The sequence below is a fragment of the Vulpes lagopus genome, chromosome 1, assembly GCF_018345385.1.
Source record: "Vulpes lagopus strain Blue_001 chromosome 1, ASM1834538v1, whole genome shotgun sequence".
In the NCBI taxonomy this organism is placed as follows: Eukaryota; Metazoa; Chordata; class Mammalia; order Carnivora; family Canidae; genus Vulpes; species Vulpes lagopus.
This window is the reverse complement of record NC_054824.1, coordinates 106,295,750-106,313,717: the sequence shown is the minus strand read 5'-3', so window position 1 is coordinate 106,313,717 and position 17,968 is coordinate 106,295,750. Positions and strand designations below refer to the sequence as shown.

General features: G+C 48.5%; 1 protein-coding gene across 4 annotated transcripts in view; it reads left to right on the top strand.

Moving 5' to 3' along the window:
* The window catches only part of DYM (dymeclin), a 348,746-nt gene extending 335,233 nt beyond the window's left edge, over positions 1-13,513 (top strand). For all 4 annotated transcript variants that reach the window (XM_041746593.1, XM_041746584.1, XM_041746566.1 and 1 more), the window contains one exon: positions 12,557-13,513. In XM_041746593.1, the coding sequence (XP_041602527.1) occupies positions 12,557-12,706 (150 nt within the window). In that variant the 3' untranslated portion in view covers positions 12,707-13,513. The remainder of the gene's footprint in view (positions 1-12,556) is intronic.
* The last annotated feature ends 4,455 nt before the right edge of the window (positions 13,514-17,968 follow it).

Below are 17,968 nucleotides of genomic sequence, written 5' to 3'. Positions count from 1 at the left end.
AGTCAGGTTACCTAAGTGCCTGTCCAAGTTTCTTGTAATCTCCTCCTTCCCGTGACCCACCCCATCCCCATCTCTGATTCCCAGAAGTGAAAAGGGAATATGATGGAGAAGAATCCCAGGAATGAGGTTTATAAGCACGTTTTGGAAAAAGTCTGTTTTTCTAAGCTGGAACCCTTACCCTAATGTGTCCCGAAGGCTCCTGTTTCCTCTCCAGCTTGTTCAGGAGCGGAGTTAGGGGGAGGCAGTTTCCTCACTTCACACCTAGGCAGGAGGATTATGCAGCAGTCTGTGTGTTTGCAGGCCTGGGTGATCCGGGTCGAGGCCTGGGGAGTGCCCAGGGCCTTCAGCAACACATCCTGAACGTGGACTAGAGAAGGACGCCCTTCCCAGACGCTGATCAGAAGGTCCGCCAATGATGACCGGTCTTTCCTTACTCCCTGCCATCGTGAACTGCTGGTCCAGGGGGACACAGACAAAATCAAACAGAACATCCCCCTTCAGATATAGGTGTTGAGACTACCTCCCAGGCTCTCTTTCCCCCTTTTCTGACTTTGAAGGATGGAGGCAGAGGGGCCATGATGTTGACGGCCCATCCAGGCCGCTCACCTGACCTGGGCTGTAGACGGGGGCCCGTGTCAGCAGCTGCTGCTGAGCTAAACACAAAGGCATGGTGAAGTCTGCTGCCAGGGCCCTTCCCCAGAGGCGGGTAGGCTCAACGAAACAGTATCACAAGATAAAGACTCATTAGTGAAGAGCCAGACAGAGGATGGAGACCGAATTTTATTTGTCTGCTCCTTTGTTTCTAGTGAAAAACAAAAGTAACAAAGGTCACTGGACTCCAAGCATATGACCATCAAAAGAGGAGACTCTTGGATTTATTTCTGGACCTGTCACTTGCAAGCCCTGATTTCCCTTTCCTTTTTTAAGATTTTATCTATTTGAGAGGGAGACATGTGCACAAGTCGGGGGAGGAGCAGAGGGAAAGGGAGAAGAAGACTCCTGGCTGAGCAGAGAGCCCCAGGCAGAAGTCGATCCCAGGACCCTGACGTCATGACCTGAGCTGATCAAGAGTCAGATGATTAACTGAGCCACTCAGTCGCCCCTAGTGATCCTTTTTCCCATTTGCATTCATCTGAACTCTCCAAGTAATTAACGTGAGGGTAGCAGGGAGCATAGTTCATATTTTTTCAAAATACATTCATGGTACAAAAGATCACTCTGTGACTTCATTTATTCTCATACTGAGTATCTTAAAAGAAGAGCAAAAAGTTCTTGTCCATTTGATAATTTATAGGTTAATATCAGGAATAAAATTACATGTCTGGGATTAGCACCAAAATAATTCAGAAGAGGGAAGTGTGAGGTAAATGAAACAAGAGTGACCTTGAGCCGATAACCTGTAGCTGGTTGATGGGCACAGTGTTGTGGTGACTTTGTGTATGTGGATATTTGATGGAATATGGGGGACCTAGACCGTCAGTGGTCCTGAGCCAGCCTTCAGCTCGGGCTCCCAGCGTGTGGCCCTGCACCACAGCTCCATGTGGCCTCCACCATCGCAGCCTCCTGTTGCACTGCCACAGCCTGGGCCTCCAAAACAGCCAGGGAAACAGCTGCAAGTCGGCCAGACTTTGGTTGGGGTCTCGGGATAGTCCCAACACACAATGAGACTCATCAGCCAGATGGCAAAGACCATTATTTTGTAGCCACCATTGTGTTAAAATAGTGCAACCATTAAAGCGTCAGTGGCTGTAATTAAGCAAATGATAATACGGAGGAAGGGAGGGTACCTGGACGAATAGGTCACCTTGTAGGAGGGGTTGAATCAGAAGCTTGTCCTCAGCACAGCTTTCTTCACCAGACGTTTGTGCTCACCAGGACGGGGAAGCCACGGAAAGACCCATCAGCAATGTCAGTTACTCTTGTTAAAAGCACTGCGTTCTCCCTTAATCTGCCACTTTTAAAAGTAAAGCTCTATTCCACAAGCCCCAGATTTTAGATGTCATCCCTTTCATGCTGAGCACACAGTATCTCTCTTGAGGGGAAATTTATTTTTTTCACATTCATCCAAAATTGTGCTTCAAAAACAAAAAAAGACATACATCTGTATTCTCTTTTCTAAATAAACCCCAAATATAAAAGAACATTTTATTATTTAGTGTTTCCTATACTCAAATCCTAAAGTACAATATGTCAATTATTTAATTTTAAAGTTTCCCTTTGAAATATGCTTTAAAATGCTCATGTAACTCTTTTCCAGGTAAATTCCAGTCTGTTTAATTTTCATGCTTGCAGCATATAACAAATGGAGTTATCCGTGGTTAGTCCTTGGAAGTAAAACAGAGAGATAAGCAGTGTATCTTTCTTTATCCAAATCTGTAAATATGGAAAAATTAGAGCCTATGTTATAAAGACACACGACTCCTTTCCATTAAGCCACTGTCACCTTTTGGAAATGACTATAGATCTGCGAATGTTCGCCTACCGGACATTCTGCTTGCCTTCTGGGACACTGATTGGAAAAGAAAGATAACGGTGGAGAAGGAATGGCAAAGGAAGGAGTCCCTCCATTTCCTAGTTTGCCCGTGGCCACGACCTTTGTCACTGGGCAGCGTTAGATGCTGGGCCCCCAGCCACACGTGAGTCACGTGGGCACTGCCGCCCACGCCTTGTCAGTGGTAATGCTTTACAGATGAGGCACTAAGTGTCAGAGGGGGCCGTGATCTGTCCGCGCTGATTAGCGTCGGAGCCGGGTCTGACGCTCAGACACCCCGAGTTTCCCCTGCGTTACACCCTTCATGGCTTCGATGGCAGGGGTGCATTATTAAGCTTTTGCTTCCTTATCACGGTGTTTATTTCCATTTCATGCGATGGGTAAGTGTGACCCTTGCCATGAGGAGCATTAAGGACCGACCGCTGGCCTTTTACAACTTCCAGTCTGTGTGGGCTGGAAAATCCAAAGGGACAGGGAACGAAGTGGGGGCCTGGCCTGGCCTCGGCTCTCTGACCAGCTCCCCAGATGTTAGGTGCACTCATGCCTCCCCCGCCCGCATTTGCAGCGCACAGAGCCACTGCCGCAGAGAAGAGAGCAACAGGTGTGCCTCCCAGTGCCTTGCCTGGGACTCCTGACCACTGTGGCCCAGGCTCGAGGGCCTGCATGACCCCGGATGTGAGCCGTGTCAGGGAGGCCTGTGGTTCCAGGAGCAGCCCTCTGCCCTCTGGCCCGGCCTGGCCTTGGCGTTTGGGACCACTGCACTGGGCCCTTTGAACGTGCCTGTAACCTGCCCGTGGTGGGGGGGGGCTCATTCAAAAAGTCCTCAGATGACTTCATAGAAAACTATGGGGGGAAAAACTGAAATCACATGGACTTCTGGCAGTGCATATAAATGTCTAGCCTGCCCCGAGGCCAGCACTTGAGATGTGATGGGCCCACACTGAGGAACGAAACAAAGCCTGTGCCTTTTTGAACAGGAAAGGGTGCACACAGGAGTCGTGAGTGACACGGCTAGGCTTCCATAAATGGAAGCTTCGGTCCTGTTCCAGCTCAGATAGTAACACCTCCTCCTTTGTTAGCTTGCGGGGAGTATCTTCCTGGCTGGCATGCGCACTGGGATCCGGGTCATGTTTGATCTGTGATCGTGTCACCTGTCTCTTGCTTGGTACCCTCTCTCTATGTTGGTTTTGGAAAGCTGAGCGTCTGAAGTGTTTTCCTTTTCTGCCATAATACCGACAAGAAAAATACTCTGGGGGCCCCCCGGGTAGCTCCCTGGTGGAGCACCTGCCTTCAGCCTAGGGCGTGACCCCAGGGTCCTGGGATCCAGTCCCACATCGGGCTCCCCGCAGGGAGCCTGCTTCTCCCTCTGCCTGTCTCTGCCTCTCTCTGTGTGTCTCTCATGAATAAATAAATAAAATCTTTTTTAAAAAAAAAGTTAACAGGGGGCAGCCCCAGTGGCTCAGCGGTTTAGCGCCACCCTCCGCCCAGGGCCTGATCCTGGAGACCCAGGATCGAGTCCCACGTCGGGCTCCCTGCATGGAGCCTGCTTCTCCCTCTGCCTGTGTCTCTGCCCCTCTCTCTCTCTCTCTCTCTCTCTCTCTCTCTCTATCTATCTATCTATCTCTCATGAGTAAATAAATAATCTTAAAAAAGTAAACATATCCAGTAGTCATTTAATGTGAATTCCAGTTAACTTGGTATATCTTAGAACTATTAAAGATTTTTGTTGCTTTATTTGTACCTTCTTTTTAAAAAGGTAGGAGTAAACACATGGGAGTGGAGGTATTCAGCACTCCTAGTTCTGACATTCTGTGATTCCATGAATTCTTAGAATTCAGGAATGTAATACAGCTTTTTCTAACAGACCTCGACCTTTTTTTGAAGCTAGGGGATCCTGTCTCTAGATTGCTTTACCTCACGTTTACATGATTTTGGAACTTCACAGACACAATAATTCCTGAATGGAATCTAAGACTCGCTTCATACCAAATTCTGCTCTTTGGCACAAAGTGGTATTGGGACTCATTTAGAACATTCTGCTTCTGTTTCCTTTTCTCTAGATTTCCTGATACCCTTCGTTAGTCCTAATGACTGTGCAGAAGTAAACAAATCTCATTTTGTGTTTTTAATTCATTGACAACATATGCTGGAATAATGACGGGACCAAGACAGTTGCATTTGACAGGAAGTCGCAGATGTGGTCACCCCTTCGTGGGTCATGCTTGGACCCCTGGGAAGTACAGCCATAGGAAGTACTGAAACCAAACTTTAGGTGACAAAATGCTTATTACCATTAGGATCATGGCGGGGTTTTTTTGGGTTTTTTTTTAGATTTTATTTATTTATTCATGAGAGACACAGGCAGAGGGAGAAGCAGATTCCACGCAATAAACCCAACATGGGACTCGATCCCAGATCTCCAGGATCATGCCCTATGCTAAACTGCTGAGCCAACCGGGCTGCCCCAGAATCTTGGCTTTTAAGTAGAATGTTCTCCAGCTAGATTAGGAAAACATCATTGGTTTAAGCAACCACAAGGCTTCTCATGTAGTACTCGGAATAGATTGTTCTTTCCATAAGCAGAGGGAGGAAAAATATCCTCCAATCTATGATGGGTTCATGGGAATGTTGATTATCAAAGGCTAATTTTAGCTTCTTGCTAAGGAAGGCATGACTTTTCTAAGAATGGGTGATGCTCTTTGTAGTTTTGAAAAAAACTCATATTTGCTTATAACTTAAATCCTAAGAATGTTCAATGAAATTAGAGACAACTTTTCTATGTTAGTCTTAATTGGAATTGTCTTTCCAAGTATCTCTCCGACATACGGTGGCAAAGGCTGTGTTGTCACCTGATGTGATCACCTGAACTCCCCCCAGTCTGGGCTCCAGTATGCCGGTGAAGCCTCCTGCCTGCCCTTGTCCCCACATCCCATGTCCTCTACGCATCTTCCACATGTAACTCTCAGCATGGCCATTTCAGACTCAACAAGGATCCTTATCTTGACAGAATTTGTCTCAACATGATTCAGAATCTTTCTCCAAATCTATATCCTCTCTCTCACTCCCCTAGGTCACATATTATTCTGAAAAAAAGAAATAGTGTAAAGAAAGATTATCACTGATATGCCTTTAGGACTTAAGTGTTAATTTGAGGGCATCTGGCCATATTGTGATCTTGACAAGAGTAGACAATAAAAAGCTGAAACTAGAACTTGTCTCCATTATCATCTTATGCATCAGTCTGGTCCATGGCCGTGACTTATATGCACAGAGTTCATCATTTTCCACAGATATATTTTGAAATATAAAATATGCCATTGACTGTATCTATCAATGTAATCTATATAAGTCCATGAGTTGGATTGTTCGACCAGCAAGACTCCGACGTGGTGGAATGTGGTGGAATGGTGGCCGGCAGGGAGCACGGCAATTTGAGAAGTAAATGAATCTATTAGATTTGAAGTTTGTCCCCCACCCTCACCCCAAATCCTGGTAAGTCAGCTCGTTTGCTTCTCAAAGTGACAGGGGCTTCTTTTGGCTCACTTGGTCCCACATAAATGTAGGCACTTACTCCAGTCACTCTCCACCACTCTGTTTCCCCAAACTTGCCCCCCCCCCCCAAAGAACTCTTCGTTTTTCTACAAACGACAATTCTTATGTGTTTTTTCATTTACTCAACAAACTATTATTAAACCCCTGGCGTTATTCTAAGCACCAGAGGACACCTCAGTGGAAAAAGTAAAATCCCTGCCCTGCTGGAGCTTATATTCTACTTAGAATTGTACCTAATGGTAGTTAGTTTACTTTCTGGGATCGCACTCTGCTGGTCAGGTAGCTGAGGCCCATCCAAACCCATGAACGCCTGCAGAAGGACAAGCAGTTCCTGCCGCCGGCCCAACCACGGGCCTGCTTTCAGCTAAAGTGCTGCCAGTGAATGCTCTCCTCTGGCCCGTCAGCTCTCCAAACGCTACCCTCTGCCAGCAGCGATGGGTGCCTTGTCCTCAACTGTCACCTTTTGCTCCTCTGTTCAGGGGCTAAATGTAGACTTTTTTTTTTTTTTCTTAAAGATTTTATTTATTTATTCACAAGAGACACAGAGAGAGGCAGAGACACAGGCAGAGGGAGAAGCAGGGTCGCTGCAGGGAGCCCAATGCAGGACTTGATCCCAGGACCCCAGGATCACACCCTGGGCCCAAGGCAGACGCTCAACCACTGAGCCCCCCAGTTGCCTCTAAAAGTGGGCTTTTAAAGAATTCTTTCTAGTGTGCTATGTAGCTATTTGATTTTAAACTGCACTAAATTTCTGGAGCCATGCCAGGTGCTCATTGGAGTTTCTGGTGCTGCTATCTCTGTAATCTTTAGGTAGAAGGAGGAGCTCCATTGAACTTGCATGTTCATAAAAATGATTGCAGTTGAGCCCTACATCTGCTCACTGAACTTCCTGTGGGTTTTCACCCCATCGCATGACTGACAGCAGAAAGGCTTTTGGTCTCTAAAGCTTTCGGCCTGCTTGTTATCCCCAAGTCTCAATCACCAAGTCAGACCTTTGCTTTGTCTCTGGACTGGGCGCCCGGATGTCCCACTGTAGTGGGTTGATTCACTGAAGCTGATAAAAACATTCCGGCCAAACTTGAGAGTCTAGCATTACCTCTGGCTCCAAAAATCAAAACAACCGGATTGTTTTAAGTAGCTTTGGATTGAGACCAAGCTCCGAGCTGGAGAGATGGGTTTTCTCTCCTTATTGAGCTGAGTCACGGGACAGCTGAGAAAGAAGCGGGCAAAAGCCTGGGCTGAAGGTGACCAGCATCCTGCCCTCTGCTAGCCCAGGCGTTCCAGAGAGTTCTTGCCATAACCATCAAGTCAAAACCCCCGTATCCCAGAGTCCCTACCCCCCCCCCCCCCGGGCTTTCCCACAGCTTTAATGGGCCTTGAGCACATCCACCCGGCAGTCCCTGGCTAGAGCCCAAAGGGGGCCTGAGAACTCCAGGGAGGAGCAGTGGTTAGAGAGCATGTGGACGGATGTCAGGGCCAGGACGCCCAGGCAGCCCAGTCAGAGCAAACACACTCAAGTGAGGAAGTTGGACTTCTCTCGGCCATCACAGGATGGCATTATTGTTCTCCACAGGCTTGAAAAGGAACATGAAGGAAAGAGTGCCTTTTTCTAGGTTGTTGATCTGACATGCAGACGATGACATTTCTTGGACTGAATCCTGACAAAATGTGTCCCCAGTGTCGTTAATGCTAAATAAAACCTTTTGTCTTCCTTTTCCTTAGCTTTCAAGATTTCTAAGACATATTAGAGGAGGACATATTTTTAAGAATGTCTATTTAAATCTCCAGCCATGTTGGCTCTTAACAGATGAGTGAGGCAGCCACATAAATTTGGGAAGGGGTCAAATTAATGCAGCTTGAGCACCGCTCACAGGGGCTGCATTCACTTTCAATCAGGCTGACTGAATGGTATTTCCAAAACTCGTTTATAATTTCTATTATTTTACCCTTTTAAAATGTTCCCCATATACGGTCTTACAAACAACTCATGGCAGGAAAAAGGAAGCTCTTTTACCTTGTGCTTTCAGAACTTGTGTAGCCAGCTTTAGGGAATGTGCTCTTCTTTTTCCTGCTATTGATGGTTTATGTTCTGTTCTGAACCGTTTAAATGTTGGTGAAAAGTTCTGAGCCAAGAACCCACAAGATAAAGCCTCTCAGCTCATGTGTTCCTTGGAGGGGAGCCGGTGCTGTAGCCTCAGGGGTGCGTTGCACAGCCTGCAGCATTCGGGTTCAGCCAGTAATGGAAGTGCACTCGTGCCACTCGGTCTGGACTTGCTCTTTTGCCTCCACCGTGTCCAGTGGCCCACACTGAGGTGATGCAACGCATGGTCGGGCCTTCACAAGCCAGCGCGGGCAGGTGACCATGCCTGGACCTCAGCGGGCTGGCCTCGAGCCCTCGGCCCCGGTGCGGCTCAGCCACAGCCTCATGCTTGTCGGGATTTTAAACAGTCGGGAGACTCAGCCCTTAAAGCCATCCCTTGTCTCAACTCCCCTGGGACAGCCCAGGGCCTTCACGTGTTCACCCTCTCCCTGAGACTGTCCCGGCTCATGTGATTTATCCCAGCCCTGGGAAGGAGACAAGGATGGTTCAATTCAAAATCTCAGAGTAAACTTTTATGTTTTAAGAGTCCTAGGCCACCCAGCTACTAAGGCTCGGAGTTTCAGCTCTTAAATACTAGGAATGTGTGCGAGTCACTCAGCTAGATTTCTAGTACTGGGTTTGCTGGATGAATGAATGAGTGGGAAAAGATGGTGTTAAAACTCAAATTATCTGCTTGTCTTGCAAGTGCTTTTTTTAATTAGTTCAAAGATTAGATGAGTGACTAAATGTCGAGTGTTTGAACCTGCCCTGCCATACAGTAGGTGATGGTTCTGTTAGCTGCAGATGTGAGCCACGTGTCAGCATTGATTTTGTTTTTGTGGAGAGCTTCTATAGAAATAACCACTGACCAGCTTGAAGAAAACTTTATAATAAACCACAGGTCTGGTATTGACAGATAAATGGTCCCTACCATTTTATAGACCATCTTTCATCCACTGTTAAGTGCTATATACTGGGTGTTCTTGGCGTGCTGGATGTCATCCTCTGTTGAGATTCTGCTGACTACATTTACCCCAGAGCAAGGTGGATGGTTGTTTTGATATAAACCCGAGCCACATGAACACAAAGCATTTTCAGCTCTATTTGATCAGGTGGTGGGACAAGGAAGGGTAGTCGCAGGGATGCTGGGTGCTTTTCCGAGTGGCCTTTTCCTACATCTGCCCGTGCATGATCAAAGGGCAGGCTCGGGCTCATTACTCCTTCTCAGTGGAGAGTCATCAGAATTTCCCCAAAATCATGAGGGCAGGAAAACTTAGCGCCCGAGATTGAGCAACTCTAGCCTGAGTGTCTTTAATTACATTGGAAGGAGTCCTTACAATAGTAGCCGGTTCTGGTTGTCTTTCCCATTGTACCCTGAGTGATGCAGAGAACAGCCTGGTGCAGACTGTCTCTCACCCTTTCCTGAGGCCTTTGTAAGAAAACACCCATGTGTGTCACAGGACAGGGAAAAGGGTGCCCTCTTGGTCATTCCTCCCTTGGACAGCAAGAAGTGCATCATATTGGCGACAGCACCACTTAGAAATGTAGATGTTGTTATTCCAGCCAAAAAAGGCAATGTGGGGGCTCTGACCTCCTTGGGCCACCTCTGCCCCCTACCCCCAGCCCCTCACTTCTCTGCATCAGCAGGAGAGATTTTCTCAATTGTGAGGCCATTCGAAGAACTAGGATTTTCATCCTTGTCATTTGAGGGTCAGTTTCCTTGTCAAACCGTCCCTTGTCCTTGACTGTGACATCTCCATGGCTCAGTTCTTTAAAGACCAGTAGTGTGCCGGGCCCCATGCCATGTCACGAAGGAGCGCAGCGCTGTGCCCGAAGGACAAAGCACGAGGGTGGCTGCAACTCTCTGTCACTTTTCAGACATCCTTTCCCACCCAGGCAGACCTACGCTTTAATCCCAGCTCCAGCCCGTGGCTGTGTGACCTGGAACCGGGTTGGCCACATCAGCCTCGGCGAGACGTGGTGGCTGACTGCAGCTTGGTGCCCTGTATGCCCAGCTACTGGGCACTGCTAGCTGCACCCTGGGGCTGCAAATGCAGGTTTTTCATGGGAAAGAGTATCACTGTGTTGCAACAAATAAGACAGCACAACTGATTCCGTGAGAGGGATTTATTGCCACCTCCAAGGACTCTGTTCCCTCATACCTGAGACCCCTGGCCAGTCCATGAGCAGCTCGCCCGAATCCCAGTCAGGTCAATGAGTGCCACAGCCATCCGTCCCCAAGCTGACCAACTTTGTCAGCCAGAAGGCCCAGAAGAGCCGGATGGGTGGGGTCGTCCTCTAAATCGCAGTCACTACCCCTGCCGTCAGCACGCCCGACATGTTCAGCCTACAACTGATGATAGTAAAGAACTGATTCGAAACGCTCATAGTCCGGCCGGGGTTTTTATTAAACCTCATGTTCCTGCCTCTGGAACATGGGTACATAGAGTGTGAGGAGGATGTGGGAGTAGGTAAGGCAGGAGCACAAGCCAGTCAAATCCCGTTTGTCTGTGCTCTATGTTTACGTAAAGGCTTTGGAGCCATGGAAGGGAGCTGGTTTTCATTAAAACTGTAATGGGGGACTGCACTCTGTGCGGTAAGTCAGTGTAACATCCACGACCAGATTGACCCCCTCTCAGGGGCTCCTATACGCATTCCAAGATTCAACTCAAAACTCACCTTGCCAGAAGCACCTCTGTCTCTGTCTCTGCCCTCCTCTGTCTTTCTGGAACTCTGGATCCAGTATGTAGGTGTCAAGTCTAAATTATTGTAAAATGCTGCTTTAAAATTCCTGTGAGGGGCACCCGGGGGGCTCAGTCAGTTAAGCAGCCGACTCTTGACTTTGGCTTGGGTCATGACCTCAGGGTCCTGGGCTTGAGCCTGGCATCAGGCTCACCACTCAGCGGGGAGTCTGCTTGAGGATTCTCTGTCCCTCTGCCCGTACCCCCTGCTCACATACTCTCTCTCTCTAAAATAAATAAATCCTTAAAAATAAGTAAATAAAAATAAAATTCCTACAGTTCTGTGTGAGTGGGTGGCTTCCCTGTGCATGCCCCATCTCCATGTTAGCTGAGGCCTGTTTGTCCTTCCCGTGGACCAGGCCTGTCCTGCCCCTGCTCCTGCCCTCCACTCTCCACGCTGTGATTGGAGTGACCACTGACAGAGCCCTTCCCGCCAGGCCCCATTCCCGGGGCCTTCACAGGCCTCAGGGACCCCTCATGGGGCTCCTGCGTCCCTCCATCCTCCTGGGTCTAGGCCCTGCTTGGTGGTGCTTCTCTTCACCGCCCCCCTCTGCTCTCCTGCCTGCTGTGCCCCATCTGGTCCTGAGGGAGGAACACTCCTCCCTTCTCACTGGCTGCCCCACCTCGCTCAGACCCCTGGATCCACCTGTCCTCCCATCTCAGTCCTCTGTTCTCTTTGCGTTGTTGTTGCCACTTCAGGACAGAGCCCCTCTGAGGAGAGGCGGGCACGCAGTGCCTCCTGGCACCCCAGCCCCAAAGGAGTGAAAGGCCATGAGGCCCACAGTACAGAAAGCAGGTCCTTCAGCCCAGCACCCAGCAGGGCCTCTGTCCGCAGTTGGCCGTGCTTCCTTGGTTTCCTCCTCAGGTTACAGAGCCACCCTCTCTGCAGGCAAACAGCAGCAGGTGACACGGACAAGCCCCCCCCCCCCATGTGCCCCCTTCCTTCCTCCAGGGCCCCCCCACTGTGACAGCTCCTGCCCACCACCCTGGCCTGCGAGGGTGCCCAGGGGCCTGGAGGAGACCTGCAGGCTGCAGGGATGAGATGGCGGCTTCTGCCCTGGCAGGAGGGAATCAGAAGCCCAGAGCCTGGGGACATTTACGGAGCCCATGGAGCTTCGGGGTGGGGGGGGTGCATCTGGCCTCCCCGCAAGGACGCGGCTGGGCTACGCTGTGTGGGTCAAGGCTGAGGAGCTGTGAGGGGGAGCCATCACCTCCCAGGTGACTCGGCCCAAGAGCATGGCCCCTCCTGGATGGCCGGCTGGCCCCCAGCTCGTACTGTCAGTGGTCCTCCTCGAGCCCTCCCGTCTGCCACCCTTGCGGGCCCCTTTCTGGTCTGATATTTGTCCCCCTGCCTCCTGTCCCTGCTCCTGATCTACTGCCAACTGGCACCAATTTTCCAAATCCAAGTGTGTAAGGGAAACAAGCCCTGTGCAAGCCTCTCTGCTAGGAGGTGTATCAGGCAATCCGTCTTGAGCCCCTGCTCCACTCAGCAGACAATACTGACGTGCTCATCTGTCTCCACATGCCGCACGTGTTCACAGGAGCCCTGTGAAAACTGGCCCACGAAGCCCAGAGCATGAGGCCCGTGACAACAAGGGACATGGGCTCCCCACACCTCAGCCCCACTTAGAGACTCTGCTGCTTCTTCATGGAACTGTGAGATTGTAAAATCGTCTCGTCTTTTTGTTGCAGAAATTTCCAGAATTGAAATTCAAATATGTGGAAGAGGAGCAGCCCGAGGAGTTTTTTATCCCGTACGTGTGGTCGCTGGTCTACAACTCAGCAGTAGGTCTCTACTGGAAGCCGCAGGACATCCAGCTCTTCACGATGGATTCCGACTGAGGGCAGGACAGCATCTCCCCTGCTCACCCTCCTCCAGCCGAGCAGCCGTTCCAGTGACTTTCTGTGACTTTCTGAGAAACGGAAGTAGACGGATTGCCTGATACACCTCCTAGCAGAGAGGCTTGCACAGGGCGTGTTTCCCTTACACACTTGGATTTGGAAAATTGGTGCCAGTTGGCAGTAGATCACTCCGCTTAGATTGTAGTGCAAAAAAAAGGGGGGCAGGGGGGTACACGGGGCAGGGGGGTACACAATAATAAATGTAAAAACCTGCTATTCCACATGCAATTTTATTTCTAAACCAAAAATCTAGAGCTTTTCCAGAAACCTGATGCCTTAGGCACATAGCACTTCACCGGTACATAACGATTTTTTTTCTTTACATGTTCAAGATTTTTATTTTGGTACAGTGTGTGTGTGTGTTTCTTTCAACATTGGGAAATGTCTGAAAAGATGACGAGACAGGAACTAATAAGGAAATGAAGTCATGTGTGTGAGGGGCTGCCTTCCAGAGGGCCCGTGATTTAATAAACACTGTGCCCAGGCAGTTGGATGGAAGCCTCTAGATCAGATCCTCTGCATCTTTCCCTCAAAGAAAGAAATGGCTCCTTCTCATGAAGCTCAGATTAGCTTTTCTGTGGATTTGGCCTCTGAGCTGTAGCTGAATTAAATTGGAGTCTAGTGCAAATTAAGTTAATCTACTCTGTATTAATCACTGGGAAAAGAAAAGCTTCATTTTGAAAGCAATCTTTTTTCTTCAACCAGACTAACAGAAAAGGAGACCAATTTGATTAATACAGTATTCCACATGAGATGAGTAACATGTTTTTCTCTTTATTTCTGACTGTTTTAAACTCTCCTGGGCCCTGGCGGAGGGGAAGCAGCTTCTGTGAGGGAGGTAGGCCAGGGCTGCCGCGCGCCGTGTGCCTGCTGAGAGCCGCGGGCCTTGAGGCCAAGCAGGGTGCTCCTTGGTGCTCACGGCCTGAGCCCAGCACCTCCTCTCACGGGCTGGACCAGGAGCCCCTTTCACTCTCAAAGACACGAAAACCATTTGCGTTCCTCAGAGAAAACACATAATCCCCGATGAGGCCGCAGCCCGTGTCAATGTGCTGTTACCGAGTCTCCGTGGGGAACTGGCTTCACTCCGGTCCCTGTATCCCGGGGCTGGAGGCCAGAGTCACTTGGGTCCGTGGGTCCTGGAGGGCCTGGGAGAGCGACCTCCCGTCACACCCAGCCTCGGGAAGGCCAGAACCACGCCAGCGCGTGGCCCTGTGGTTTCTGCCCCTGGGGAGCCCTGGCGGCTCCATCCCGTCAGTGGGCTTTGAGGCCCACGCAGCTCGCCCTCGGCCTCCTGTTCCGCACGTACCTCACGGTCACAGAGGAGGGTGTTAGCTGCTGCCTGGTTGAGCCCAGGGCGCGAGGCAGGTGAAGGTGGAAGCATCCGCCGTCGCAGTCTGTGTGAGAGTCATTTTAGGTGGCAGCTGTTTTGTTTTCCCCACGTGGGGAAATAAGAGCTTGAATCCGTTTCCAAAGCATTTTGATTTGCTCGCTTTAAACCACAACACAGTTTTAAAAGGGTTGCGTGCAGCAGCTGAACCTCTGTTGGGACCGGGATGCGTCCTGGAGGTGGGGCGCTGGGTGACGCCCTGGGATAGTCACTAGCCTGCAGGACCCGGTCCCCCCGAGAATCAGGCCGGCAACCAAGGAACCCCTGGTTAAGGGGGCTCATGGTTCTCCGCAGGTCACCTGGCTGACCGGGGTGCCCCTGGAGCCCCATTCTGCGGCGGGCTCCCCACACCCCCTACCAATTAACCATCCCGCGAAGTGCCCGCGGCCTAAAAGCTCCGCCGTGGCCACAGCCTCCAGGCAGCACGTGGGCGTGCGCTCCCAGACACCCCCCCACCCCCACCCCATCCCCCCACGGCCTCAGCACCAGACACCCACCAGGAGCCTCTTCCTGATTTTTGTGAAAGACTTATTACTGACAACAAATTGAACCGATAAACTTGAATTACGTCTGCATTAATTTCCTTAGAAATGTGTTTCCCACAAAGTAGAAATGTGTAGAATAAGGCGGTACGGGACCGTCTTGTGTTTGGAAGAGGTTAACAGCTGACCTCACCCGAGATCGGAACTGCCAGCGCAGGCGGCACCAACAAATGATCGTGCCACACTTGTTTTGAAAGCGTGGGCCCCGCTAGGCATCGCTTTTCCTGTCACGAGTTCAAGACACTGTGTGAAACAGCTTCGAAACGGTAGCCTGGGTCGACGGCCTCCCGGTTCACTCGGGCCATGGCTCGGGCCTTGCAGGCAGCAGCAGGGCTGTGGGCTCAAGGACAAAGACCGAGGAAGGAAAGACAGGAGGGTCCCTGAAGTGAAGCATAGAAGGTATAACAGAAACCACGGGAGCTGGAAACGTGGAAGCTGGAGCAGGGAGGACGTGGGACCAGCATCAATCAGAACAACTTCCTCAAGCTTGCCAAGGTAAAGAGAAAGGAACGAGGCGAGGCGGGGTGGGGGGGGGGGCATGAGGATTTCTTAATATTCTTTTTTTTTTTAAGATTTTTATCTATTTATTCATGAGAGAGGCAGAGGCATAGGCAGAGGGAGAAGCAGGCTCCATGCAGGGAGCCCAACGTGGGACTTGATCCCGGGACTCTGGGGTCACGCCCTGAGCCACAGGGAGACGCTCTAACTGCTGAGCCACTCAGGCATCTGGATATTCTTTCAGCAACATATTGTCCCTTTAGGTTCTGGGGATCCAGTGTTTTGCCTTAGGCATTAAATCTTTTTGCAGAACTGAGTTATTCTGCACTCCTTTCCAGCCATAAATTAGAGTTGTGGTACTTGCTGATACTTTATAGGCTTGAGTTTGCAAGGTCAACCCTTTGGGTCTCCTAATTCCCTCCTAGGCACTATGCCTGCAGTTTCAGTAGCTGCCATTTGATATTCGGGACTGATCCTTGGGCTTTCTGACGCCAGATCCGGGGTTATTCCAGTGTCCTACATTGCCTCCCAGAGTCAGGGAGGTCAGGGTTTCTATTCTCTGGTGAAGAGCCAAGGAGTGGATCATAGCACGCAATTCACAGTAAATAATACAACTTTATTTTTTAAGAACTTTATTAAAGTCTAAAATTTAATGTTGGTAGGGTATATCCATTTAAGGTTCTCCACACAAAGCAAGGGAGATTCATCAGGAACTACCTCCCCCCATCCCCTTGGTCAGGTCATACGGGGCAACCACTACTCTCCTGACTTTACAAGGCTACTGGAAGTGCCAGCTGCTCAGACAACAGCCTCTGGAATTACCAAAGACCCCCAGAACAAAAACCGATCTCCTACGACTAACCAGGTAACTACTTCGACATCCTGTTGGCTCTAGCATGGCTTCAAGCAGAATTTTGAAATATTTTGACCAGATTTCTGAGTTCTTTGCTAGGGGGTTGGTTTAGATTACCTAGTCCTCCATTCTGATCAGTAGACTAATCCTTCATGGATGGTGTGGCCCAGCTTCTAAATCACCTCATTCCCTGAATGTGAATTGAGGTGAAACCAAATTACTAATGCACCTAGGTGCCCAGCAAATGTATACTCTCTGGAGAAAGTGAACTCTATGGACTGAATGTATCTGCCCAAAATTTATAATGAGCCCTAACTCCCAGTGTGATGATATTAGGACGGACCTTTGGGAAGTCATTAGGTTTAGGTGGTCATGATAATGGAGCCACCATGATGAGATCAGTGCCCTTATAAAGAGACATGAAAGAGATCTCTCTTCATCTCTACCATGTGAAGACCAGTAAGAAGACCACCACTACTATGAGCCAGGGAGAAAACTTACAGTGTTACCATCAGAAATATCTATGGGGCACCTGGAGGACTCAGTGAAGTGTCTGCCGTCGGCTCAGGTCATGATCTCAGGGTCCTGCTAAGCAGGAAGCCTGCTTCTCCCTCTCCCTCTGCCCCTTCCCCACTCTCTTACTCACACTCTCTCTCAAATAAAATCTTAAAAAAAAAAAAAAAAAATCCAAGCATATGAGAAGACCAGATAATAAGAATCACATGAATTAAAACCATCACAGAAAAATACCAAGAATAGAGATACTTCTTCCACTGTCTCCAGTTATATCAGTTACAGAATTTGAAGCGACTGTGCTTTGTTGGCTTAAAACAGAAAAAGAATTTCAGAAAATTAGAAACTATAAAAAGGGACCAAATGGGAATCCTAGAACTGGAAAAAAAATATTCACAAGAATTGATAGTTCAGTGGACAAATTTAAGAGCATATTAGTCACAACTAAGAATGAGTAAAGTGAAAAATCAGGAAAACACAGTCAAAAAGAAAAGAGAATAGAGGACAAAAGACCTGAGGTTATACTGTGGATGTCTGACATAAGTGTAACTGGATCTGAAAAGAGTAAATGGGATATTTAAATAATTAAATCCTGACTGAGACCCTTTCCAAAATCCATGAGAGATATCAAGCCATAAATTTAAAAACACCTCAACAAATCTCAATAAAACAGTCCACACCTAGACACACCATAGTTAAGACTGCTGAAAACCAGAGAAAAAGAAAAATGTTAAAGCTGCTAGTGGTGGTAAGAGCAGGACTACCTCTCAGCAGAAACAGTGGAAGACTGTGAAACCATGCCTTTAATACTAAAAGAAAATGACTTGTCAACCAAGAATTTTCTACTTGGCAAAATTTCCTACAAGAATGAAGAAGAAGAAAAGAAACTTTTAGACAAACAACTGGAAGAATTCATAAACACACATCCTAAAGGAAAATTAAGAGTATTCTAAAGGCAGAAAGAAAATGATCCCAATTGTAAGGATGGTTTCAGGAAGGATTGAAGAGCAATGAAAAATGAGAAAAGTACAGGTCAACCTAAGTACCAATGATATAAAACAGTAATTGTGTCATGGAGTTTCAAGTATATATCAAATTAAAATGCATGAAAATAAAGGTATGTAAGTGGAAAGGCCTTCAATAGAGTTTAAGTGTTCCAAGCCTCTTGCATTAACCAAAAAGAGGGTTTTTTAAAAATCCAAAAAAAAAATCCCATTTAATATTAGACTTTGATAAATCAAGAATGCATATTAAAAGTAGTAAAATAGTATGTAACTTTGAAGCTAATGAGAGAGGATGCAATAACCAATTCAGTAGCAGGTTGAAGATAAGGGAATAAGAAAGAGAAGAAAAACAGAACCAGTGGGACAAAAGAAAGCAAATTGCAAGGTACACGTGATAAATCCATT